Source organism: Eurypyga helias, unplaced genomic scaffold (assembly GCF_000690775.1).
Source record: "Eurypyga helias isolate BGI_N326 unplaced genomic scaffold, ASM69077v1 scaffold26238, whole genome shotgun sequence".
NCBI classification, from domain to species: Eukaryota; Metazoa; Chordata; class Aves; order Eurypygiformes; family Eurypygidae; genus Eurypyga; species Eurypyga helias.
In genome coordinates, this window is record NW_010267942.1 from 1 (window position 1) to 12,189 (window position 12,189).

The 12,189-nt window shown below is 38.1% G+C and overlaps 1 protein-coding gene across 1 annotated transcript; it reads right to left on the reverse strand.

Annotated features, from left to right (window-relative positions):
* Nucleotides 1–1,055: 1,055 nt before the first annotated feature.
* Nucleotides 1,056–8,028, reverse strand: LOC104505390 (exocyst complex component 1; the record flags this gene model as incomplete). Its single annotated transcript, XM_010157600.1, has 7 exons — nucleotides 7,905–8,028; nucleotides 7,028–7,158; nucleotides 4,643–4,802; nucleotides 2,834–3,021; nucleotides 1,710–1,937; nucleotides 1,343–1,475; nucleotides 1,056–1,152 (listed from the first exon to the last, which is right to left on the reverse strand). Coding segments are annotated over exons 1-7 (1,061 nt in total), but the record flags the coding sequence as incomplete, so codon positions are not given.
* Nucleotides 8,029–12,189: the final 4,161 nt, after the last annotated feature.

Genomic DNA, 12,189 nt, shown 5'->3' on the forward strand with positions numbered 1-12,189 from the left:
TATTTTTTATTTACAAATATTACAGTTTCACAAAACTGCAGTATCTGTACAGTCGTACACATATTAAAACTGCCTGAAAATATTTTTCATACATCTCAATCTGTCTCCTAGCAATTTCTGGAGATCAGATCGGAGGAATGCTATCTCAAACAGATAAACAAAGCTTGAGGGCTGACAAAAATAATGGAAGCGAGAAGGGGCATAAATCTGATAGGCTGCAATCGGTAAGTATAAATTGATTTTTGTAAAACCAAAGACGCAGCTGCTGGTTAGATAAGTCAAGCTCAAAAGAATGAGTTAGAAAAGCTTGTATCAAACCCAACGTACTCACTGGAACAGAGAGAGAGTGGGACCTGTTATAGAGTTGGAGGAGTGTCTGAGTAAACTAATTGGAGATAAAAAAAATACAGAAATTAAAAAACTGATGCTAAAACAAAGACATCCAGGCTTTAGGAAACAAGTCTCAGGACAGGGATTTCCACATAATTCACGTTAAGGCTAAAATAAAAACCAAAACCACACAGATCTAGACATTTTACTTTATATGTTTCTTCTATTGTAGCTTTTTTTTTTTTTTAACAGCCCTTGAAGTTCCGACAGCAAGAACTCTGATGTTCTCAGCCTCTAACACCTTTATAGATCTAGACATTTTACTTCATATTTCTTCTATTGTAGATTTTTTTTTTTTTACGGCCCTTGAAGTTCAGACAGCAAGAACTCCGATGTTCTCAGCCTCTAACACCTTTAAACAAAAAAGTCAATGCTTTTTCCCCTCAATTAATCAAGCCTTACAATTAAGATAAATAATTATATATCACATGACATGTTTGAGTCAAACAGCACACCTACTGTTTTGTTGTTTTTTATGTAAGACTTCTGTAGGCAACTACAGTCTGACATGCTTAGTAGTATCCTTGCCTGAAGTGCCTCTAGCAGTCCATTCATTTATGGATTACATTACCGAATATGTCCAGTTTTAGATGGATTGGGTTTTTTTTTTCTCCTCAGGAAAATCTGTGACTGAAAATGTCATATAAAATAGTAAGAAGTAATACCTGCTGAAAAAATGACTGGCGAGTCGCCGTGCAAACTGTTCACGCAAGTCGCTAAACCGCTGCTGTTGCTGTTTCACCGCATGAAGCATATCGTGTCCTACAAACAAGAAGAGCTTCACAGAGTACAAAATAGGTAGTAATATATTGTCTGTGGGAACCAAAAGGACCGGAAGTCACAATTCCCTCAATCTACAGAAACATAATCCGAGACTAGCTAGAAAGGCACATACAAAGGCACTACCATAATCAATTTTGTATGTTAGACTGTAGTCTAAAAAAGCCATTACCTGGGCGAAGAGCTACATTCATGCACTGCAGAAGGGCATCTGCTGCATTAGTGCAGGCCTCGATGCCTCGAGAAGATGTCAGATCTCCCTCCTGAAGGGCCTTGATATGACCCTTAGCCAAATCCATGTGATTCTACAAAATAATGAAAGTATTGTCCATAAGCAGGTTAGCTTGCTATGCTGCTGAACAAAGAGTGATAAACACAATCCCAACATTATAAAAGCTTACTCAAGTTAGTGCCATAATAAAACAGAAAAATAAACTCATTATTTTAAATGAGCCTCATATATGCTAAAGAAGGTAGTAACCTAAAAGAATTTTATACCTCATGTGAACAAGCATAGTAAACACAATAAAAATGCTTACCACTAAGAACTCTATCTCCGACAGCAGTTTCACATTATTTGTGTTGCTGAGATGGATTAGGTGGTTGCTTTCTGAAATTTGATCCATTTGCTCTTTTACACTCTGAAGCATTTCCTCATAACTGCTCAGCTTTAGCTCAATTTGGTCAACTTCCTTTAGAGCTTCATCCAGCAACTTCATCAAGATATTCACCTGTTTCTCCGAGGCCATAATTGACTGGATATTTGCCTGTACAAAAATTAAGCCACAACGTTTTAAGAGACATTTTGTATCTCAAAAGCATTCTCCTATCTCCTTCTGTCTCTATTGCTGTCAAATAAACACTTTCCAAAACGCCTGATGAAAGCGACAAAACAACCTAAGTTTACAGTACTTCTCACTTCAAGTGTTATTGAACACAGCAGCCCCTCAAGTCTGACGCTTCTTTATTTCATAAAGAAAAGATAGAAAACCAAAATTTTGCTCAAGTTCTTCAAATTGAAGTATCTATCTCCACAAAAATAAAAGCCAAACGGTAATCCCTACCATACTGGAGCATTTTTATTTCCAGAAAAAACAGCCTGTGTGGTAAGGTCACACTTTCTGTTGCAAGATCTCTACGATAACAGCCATTTTCAAAACACAAGAGAAACTATAAGAGAAACTTACAACTTGACAATTTGAGGAGACTGTTGACTCTTCCTTCAAGGCTGTATCCTCTGCATCTTCTTAAGTTTTCCAAATGACTTCTTGGTTGTTCAAAAATCAAAATAGCGAACAGCCTGGGACCACTACAGACAGCTATATACTGAAACGTTATTACGCTAAGCCAGTCTAACTACACTGGGAATAGTATTTTAGGCATAAGGGTTCACATCCATGGACATCAACATCTATTCTCTCTCTCCCTGCACTCCTGCCTTCAAGAAAGGTATATGCAGAACGCCTCCTTTTTTTCTTCTCAGCTAAAAGAGCAAAGTTGAAGATCTTCAAAATCTGACAATAGACAGGATGTAGTTCTGCCAAGGACCAGATACACATCTAAATATGTGGCAGAACACATTAGCTACCTTTTCCAAGAATGCTACGTGGTCAGTATCAGTGAAAACAGTTCAACATGCTAACACATCAGAAGAAATGCTTACCCCATCTAGCACTTGTAGCTCTCTTGACAACTTCTCTGCAAAGGCTTCCGCATTAGAAATTGCATATTCACATCCTTCCATCATTATTTCAATATCCTGTTCCTCTCTTGCATTTAACTCCTGGTATTCGTCCACAGCCTCTTCATCACCTCCTGCTACACTTTGATTCTCTCCACTTGGAATGGATTCTTACGTAGAAAAGAGAAATAAAACACATTATCAAGTACAGAAAGTCAAAGGTATTTTAAGAATCCTTAAGCGTGTTCAACTGTATTTAAATAGATGAATCCACTGAACAACTTTCAGAACAAGCACCTGCTACCTACATACACTTTTTCCAAGTCTCAGGCTTCCATGGGCTTAAGATTTCCAGAACTGGTTCCTAACAGTGATGTTTTCCAAATTATACATCATAAGCAAAATACAAATAGCCACCTTCCTTTATTACACATACGAAGGAGCATACTGTCTCGGTTTATTCACCTTTCACGCTGGTAATGAATATCGGAATAAATTATAATATAATGCTATACTCGTTAGGAGAAGATCAGCAGAAGTTAGATTCTCCCTTGGCAGACAGCATGAAGGAAACATACTAAAGTTGATTAAGAAATATATCGCTGAATAAATAAAAAATATCCTGATGATCAAGGTGGAAAGTCAGTATGGAGGTAAGTGAAAACCATATAACAATGTTTTCATGAACTGTGATTTCTCATGGAAGGGCCTAATTCAACAAGCCATTCAAAGGCTGACAAACGATTTACAGAACACTAATGCAATGCAGTCAGAAAGTATTTACGACATTTGAAATATCTCTCTTCTCTCTAGCAATTTGATAAGCATTATTATAAGAAGAAAAAAAAAGAGAAGAAAAAGCATATTATTTAAGAAAAATTGCTTACAAAGCAGAATAAAGGAAAAAGGTGTTACGCACCTTCTGCAACTTTAGGCAGTTCTGTAGAATTAAAAGGTATGGAAAAGCAGTGGAAAGGAAGCAGAGAATGTTAGCTAGACAAAGCACGAACAGTGTATTTTTACGTGGCAGTACGTTTGAGTGTTTTAATATTGCACAAATTTGAAAAGCTAGAGGTTGGTTAAAACCAAATTTCAGTCAATACCCAAATACAGAAATGCTATCTTCCCCGTTTTACATTTCTAATTCAAGTTCTTCCGCACAAGCCAGTCTCCTATTTAGTATCAACAGCTTAACCCCTTCTGACAGACTCAGCGTGAGATATGCTTACTCACTGGACTCTACTCAAAATTTAACTATTAAAAGATAGTGTGACGATAAAAATACTTATTACTGCATAACTGAACCAGATACAACGCCTTCTTAGCAGCCAGTCATGTAAGCCATAACAGGGTCCAGCAGAATTTAACACATGCTTCACAGTTTACAAAAAAGAAACCTCATATAAAACCTCACATAACCTTTAGCACTCTACTAAAGTGTCACTTTTTAAAGCATTTTTCTGTGTCAGATGAAGTGACAATCAGAACAAAAGTAGATTTGTTACACATTCAGACCTACCAAATCCTGCAGGTAGATTTTGTTTTGTGGAAGAAACAGAATGGCTTAGAAATACAACAAGCTTATCAAAATTCAGGACTTCATTAATGAAAAATTTTGTCTCAGTTTTCTAACAGAAGATCTGTTATCTAGTTACCTTGTTTATCTGAATACTCAGAAAATATGAAATAATAAAATTGAATAGGAAAAAAGTCAGTATTAGGAGATATTTTTTAGTGCATCTGTTTTACATCAGTAATTAAACTTTATACTTAACATAGGTAGAAATTTACCTTCCAGAAGCTGTGAACTAACATTAATAAAGTCAATTTTCTTTCTAAGATATCTCTGATTGAGTTTCCAGATACATGAAATGAAGGTGTTCTTTTCCACTGTGCTGCTTGCAACCCATTTGTACACTTTATCAAAATGCAAGTCAAATTCAGGATTGTCCTGCAAAAGATGAGACATGTTTACAGGCTCAACAGTCACATGATTCTCTGAGCAGCCAAGGTTGTTCACTTACTCAATAACTGAGACGACAGCATATAAATTGAAATTACACAGATGCCAACTTTAAGCTGATACACCGACTCTGGCACCCTAATGCACCTTGACGAAGGTGCTAAAACACTGAAAGTGAAAAGATAGAATCCACGCTATGAAAACAGTATTTTCTCAAACCAGAAAAGGCAACAATAAAATATTACAGAGATCTGTAAGAGTTTTGAGAAACGTTTGACAGTGCTGTCTGCCCATAAACACTATCCTCAGAATGACTAATGGCCTGTGTTAGCCTTCTGAAATTAAAAATGGTAGCTGGAATTACTGACAACATACACAACGCAGTTCAAGGAGATTTAGGGGAATAGACAAGGGGGGACAAAAAAAATATGAGCACTACATATATTTTATAAATATGACAGTATTTGATAGCACTGACCAGGACAGAAAAGACCACTTGGTATTTTAATGGTAAAAAACTCCTACAGAAGTATGTTCAACTACATTAATTGCCTGTCCAGAACATTGCTTTGATAACAGTTCATTCCTTTCTACAGCCACTTATGAACTCAGTATGGACTGTAACTGATCATAGTCTGCTTAAAGATCATATTTCAAGCATTTTACAAGGTTCACCCTCCTTCTGATGAAAAATATTATTGCCTCAGATAAATGCTAGATTCGTACTCATATATAGTTTGTAAAAGTTACTATTGCTGCTACTTATTACTTATGTTGTTACTACTATCTGTAGAAGCAGGCTGCATATGAAACCGCACACAATGGGAAATGGTAGAATCACAGAACAGTTTGGGTTGGAAGGGACCTTAAAGACCACCTAGTTCCAACCCCCCTGCCATGGGCAGGGACACCTTCCACTAGACCAGGTTGCTCCAAGCCTCATCCAGCCTGGCCTTGGACACTTCCAGGGATGGGGCATCCACAGCTTCCCTGGGCAACCTGGTACTTCCTGTACAGTACAATAAAAGCAGTTCTGGGTTTTTTCCCTGTAGCATATATTGATAAATATAATTACCATATATTTCTAAACAGAGTATCATTACATAAAGTAGGAGTTGTCTGACAACTAGTACAGGAAAGCCCAGTGTCAAAAGTGCTGCAGAGGATCACATTTGGAAACCAAAATATGAGGTTCCTATCATCTTTACTTCTCACTTTTTTTATATGAGAGTTTGCATCCAATGTTTGTTTTTTGAAAGAAACTTTTGGAATCACTCATTAGAGTGGTATATACATTGCAGACCATTTCTGAAAACAGTTAACTGAATTCTGTTTTGCACGAAAAAGTGCTAAAAGATGATGGTATCATTTTAAATGGAGCCTTAAACTGAAAGAAGCAATTCTCCAACACGGTATTCAGGAATAGTATGGAAAATTAAAACTATAGCCAACAAGTATGTGGATAACTGAAATAACAAAACATTTAATCTACACTTGGGGAGGGGGAAATCAAAGATTGTCCAACTTTGTAGTTTTCTGCACTATTCTTCAAATCACCAGCTAACAGAACATAAAACCAGACATCACAGGATGAAGAATTTTCACCTCTGCCTGACTGTACATCTTAGTTTATGACAACAAATGAATTTAAATGGTTATAAACAGGTTGCCCTTGCTGTTCTAAGGAAAAAAGCCATCACTTCAGGACTGTCCACTTCCCAACAAATGGCCAGTGTCATGATTTAGAGAACAGATGTAGGAGTTTACCTTCAAGCTTACATACTGTTCATTAAGAATGTTTTGTGTCTTAGCACAAGACATTACATGTAGCTCAATGTCATTAGTAAGATGGTAATAATTTTTTTAAGGGGAAAGTAAGCTTGGAGTAAAACTTACGTAAGACTCAGACCAAACAAAAAAGCACCAGCACCCTACAGTCACTGAGAGATCACTACAATAAACAGGGCAGATACTAAGAATATTGCTATTCAAGCATCCCTAGTCTACTCTTACCCAGTTTACCAGGGTTATGTTCTTGGAATGGCTGGAAGAAAATGCAGGTATAAGCAGCACAGGAATCTATCATCCTGATTCCTAATTAATGTGTTATCAATCTAAGCTTTAAAGCAGTCAGTATCAAAGAAGTCAACTCTATCTTTGAACCAGAAGGATGTTGTGAGCAGATCACTAAAAGAAAAAAAAGTTACACATACTTTAACAGCATCTTTGGCATCAACAACAGCGAGATCTCGAAGTGCCCATGCAGTCTGCCTCTTGTAGAAATCTCCTTTGTCAGATTTTTTCACTTTTACCACATTTACTTGCACTGGTCGTTCTGTTGTCACTGTTAAATGAAGTAAAGGAGTAAATTCAAACTGCACAAATGAAAATGAAGACAGACCCTTTGAAACATTTTCATCCACAGCTCAGTTTGTATCAGTCAACCCGATATGTGTGTCTAGCTTGTGAAATAACGAACCCAATTTACAGATATTTCTTTGATATAGCAGACCTCAGACCATGGCCATGTAACTGACAAAGCACAGAAGTAACTGGAGATTACAGTCAGAAGAAAAATATTTTCTCATAGAAAAAAAAATTCTAGCAAGATAATTTGTTGACAGATCGATCCAGAGCACCTAATTTTTTGAAGAGACGTAATACACACACACACACACTCAGAGGAACATTAGAATTCTGTTCAGCTACTGTGCCTTTCCAGAGGCCTCTGCCCTGGACTCTAACTAGTATTCCTTACTGCATTTTATTTAGGCTGATCAGCCTAAATGCCAACTGAATCCCCTTTTAAGCACTATATAAAGCCTGCTTCAAAAGCCCACCAGTCCCACACAGATAATTTTATTTCATTTCAAATTAGAATGAGATCTGGGAATAAAAGTACAGAGGTTTGTTTCTTTTTTAATAGAAGCAATAATGAAAGTATAAACTACAATTTATTTTCTCCTATAGAAACGGAAAGCACCTGTTTTATACAGGGCAAGAATAAATATTGTAAATGAAGCAAAGACAAATGCAACTGAATAAGAAACAAAAGCAAAGACAAGAATACAGTGTACTGTGACTACATACCTGTGGCACACAAGAAGCAGTTTCTCTTCTTTTTGCCTGCTTTGCACACATTCACAATGCTCAACAAGCGTTCATCATTGGGAGTGAAAATATCCCTCTGTAAAGCATGCTTGATGGCAGTCATTTTCTCTCAGCTGAAAGATTTTAAGAAGTCATAATACATTCAGGCACATTTAACACGCAGCCACACAGAAAAAGAACTAGTCATTTACCTACAGCATCTACAGTTTTTTAAAATTGAATTTTACAGCTAACTTAATGAACGATAATCTAGACAAGCATGATTTAAGCAGACCACCAGCCCACTTTAGGAAAAAGTCCAAGCTTATTACCTGACTTCAGTTGGACAACTGTAATTTATCAACACTAGATGATCCTTCTGCTTAATTTAATTGAGAACAAGAATCTTCTTAGTAGCGAAGCAGAATGTGAGGCATGAACAAAAAAAAATTGAAATGGGAATCAAGGACAAAAAAAATACTCTCTCACCAAGCAGCAGAATTTTAGAATGGGTATGAATGCTGTGGGTCTGGTAAAAAAACTGTATTAAGACAGATGAACGAACAAACCCCATAAAATCCGACAGGATGGAGAATGTGAAACTAAAGTCACTACAGTGATGACCTTAAATGAAACTTCAAAGTCCAGAATACTTCAAATACACCTAAAACCTTCAATTAAACTTCAGGACTATTTCACCAAATCAAGGTTACACACTGAGCAGACCAAATTGAAAATAATATTCCATTTGAAGGGAGAAAAATTGTCCCTGACTCTTTGCTTTGAAGAAAGATTTCTGGAATACATTCTGGATAGGGTATGCCATAGCAGTCATGGAATCCACCACTCAGGCACCCCAATTTCAAGTGTAAGAAATCATTACTTTTGAGTCTTGGTGTACCACATACACATCCTAATTCTCTTCTGGTAGAGGGGAAAATCATTCTGATTCAGGATCAGTGCCCCTGCATGCCTCCTTACTCCCTCATCCCTTGGTATTGTATCAGAAATTCTAAGTTAGCACTTGATCCCATGTTACGAGAGCATTCTCAAGTATCCTGCTCAAACAGCATTCTTAAAGCAGAGTAAGTACATCACATTCCATTCAGTGGAAACAAAATTAATAGAAACAAAAAAACCAATAGAAACAAAAAAACCCAACCCAAACATGGAAACCAACAGTCTGTACTAGAGTCTTCCCAGGTTTAATACCTCTGTAAAGAACATTTCTGGTAGTTACCTGTTGTAAAATTCATCATTGCCAATTCCTGAACAGCATACCAGAAACTTATTATTACCATTGTGAGTGGCACCATGTTTATAACTTTACTCAGCAAGCAGCATTACTCTTTTTAAATTAATTTAATTAATAAAAACATAAGATGTTGCAGAGGGACCACATAATAGAATTTAGTAAATTTTTCCTAAGTCAGATTTATCTTCTGGATATTGAAGTCTTTTCCACAAAAGCTTCCTCTGAACAGCTCCTGGAAGACACAAACTATGGGGACAGACACACGCCTGAGGCAACAACAAATCTCTGAGCCTCCAGACATACAACGCTGGGTTGGTTTTGTGTTTTATAGTCTTGAAAAGACTTGTTTCACTGCCTTTGCCAGCTACCATGTACCATTAAATGTACCAGGTTGCTCTTCTTCCTCTTTATCCTGAAATGAGTGTCTGGCAATTGTTACAGGAATGCAGAATGAAGAAATGTACCTTTGTAGCTGGCAGAAAGTTTGACTACAAGGCTGTCTAGAGCTGAAAAGACCACAAAACAATTTTGCAAAGATAAGTGCATTAGGTTTGACTCATTTGCAGCCTTTTCTTGGATACGTGGACTGGAGCTCAGAAATGGAACACTGTTTAATTATGGAGTTTCTTATCTAGCAAGGGAGTAACAAGGTATTTCAAAAAGAGAAAGAAAGTAAGCATGTATGCTTAGTAATAAATCAAGAGATTTCTTCCAGCAATCAAGTGCTGACCTTGAACCCTGTATTCTAACCAAATGCTAACAAAGAGACTTCTGCTGAAAGACAGCAGACATTCACTCTCATGGACTGCAACAGGAAACGCAGGAGATGATTGTACAAGGACATCACACTGCAGAAGCACATGCCCTTTACACCTCCCAATACACTGGCTGATATAGTTTAATGCCAATGACATTGTCACATACCAAATCAGACCATTAAGTTGCATGAATGAGGTGCATCTGCTATTAATAGCAAAAGTACTTTCCTAACAACACCCAAAAGTTTCTTTCTAGTTTTCCTCCTCACTAAGAATAGAATTTTCTGGTGACTGGGGGAGGTAGAGGGGGAGAAAAGGAGGCAGAGATTGCAGGAAGGGGGGGAATATATCTGTTCACAGGGTTCCCCTTTCAAGTGATTCACCTCTGCAGTGACAGCAGCCAGCAGCGTGAAAAGGCAAAGGCTGAGAAGGGGCTGTAAGAAAAGTTGTTCAGATCTGTAGGATGCATTATCAACCATTTTATTTAAAAACATCCACTGAGAGTTCTGATTTTCTTTGGCAATGCCTTCAAGTAAATATGCAACATGTTCAGAGGAAAGCATTTGGACTTCTAGCATGTTCATTTATGATGAAGGATTTGCAGAGATAAAATAAGACCATTACATTAACCATGCACCAAACAAGAACAAAGTCCCAGTGAAGTCACAAAATTCTGAAAGACACTTCCAAGGGAGACTTCAGTATAATCACTTGACCAATTCCCTAGAAAAGCATGGTCTAGTCCTCACCAGATTCTAGAAATCCAGGTTGAGAACCCAACACTACCCAACACTCAAGCTTGCAAAGACCAGTCATATAAGAAAAAACCCCAAACTCCCTACCAGGTTCCAGAAAATTAAGGAATTAGCAACACTCATCTGATTCAGAACATTTCCTCATACTACAGAGAGATTCTAGGTAGACTGAAAAGAGCAACGCTTAATTTCAATGCTTTTATTTAAATACAGAAGGTCCCACATTACTCAACATCTGCTTCAAAATTCTGCAGTGCATTGCAGCATGATTAATATACATCACATGCTACTTTGCCTAAGGCTGAGACAACAAAACAATACACGGAGTTAAATTTTAGGTTGGATTTTTCTCTTTAAGATGCATTGGTTGCTTTCTCTGACAAAAGACACAGCAAAAACAAAAGGATTCTTCTGGTACTTGATACAGAAAAGGTATCAAACTTTCAGCCTTTGTCATCCCATCATGGCTGAGCTCTGCTGGCTGCTGCCACCACATACATTTCTCAGCTTAGGGAATCCAGTAGTTTTAAAGATTAGTAACCCAAAGGCTTTGGGAAATCATGGGCCAGCGTATCAGGCTACAAAATAGTGCCAAGGGGCATTCAAAAACTGCTGTTTACATGACACCCCTATGGCAACGTAACACATCATAGCTGTTAACAACTTCCCTCCCCTTTCCTCAAACGCTGAGTTCAGCTTTTGTTTCACAAATTACATTAGGTTGTCATTCCAGTTACCCTCCAAGAGGTGCCCAAGATGAACACACAAAGTACCAACTTGCTGCATTTCAGAAATATCCCCTTTCCTTCCTCATTTAGGATTTTACTTTCTGCTCTGAGTCACAGACTGCTGCAACTCGCCAACTCTCCCATTTCGGTGCTAACACAAGTTGCCCAGGTTGTGCAGAATACACCTTTCCCGTAAAACAGAACACGTTAAACCTAAGATCAAAGACCTGCTCTGACATAACTTCTGTTACACACTCAGCCCCCTTAGTCACAGCCACCAAAACCTTCACAATGTGTCCTGTCCCAAAGGAATGCAGAATTAAACACACAGAGTTGGAGATAATGCTGCTTCCTCAGAAAGCTTCAAGAGAGCTGAGCCCACGCCAGTCTCTAAGAAGTCCCTTTAGACATTGCTGTATGTCTTTTCCAGTAACGTTACAAAGCCTTGGCGACCTGAAACCCATCAAAGACATCACAGCAGACACAACCTGCCCAGGAAACGCATGGGAAGGATTCAACAGAGCAGTTTGGTAAGGCTACTTAGCGACTACTGCTTAGCCACTCAAGAATGCAAACAGGAAAACACGCTATTCCTGCATTCTGTCAGGTTAAAACGTAACGTAGCCTCGCTGTAACATCCCGGGAATCAAAGATCATTCAAGAGGAAAACTCAGATGAGTTACATAGCAGCGGCGGCCTCCCAAGGGCCTGTCTGACACCAGCTTCACCGCTCCCCACCTGCGAGCCCTGCGGAAAGCGCCCCGGAGACAACCCCTCCGCCCCCGCGCA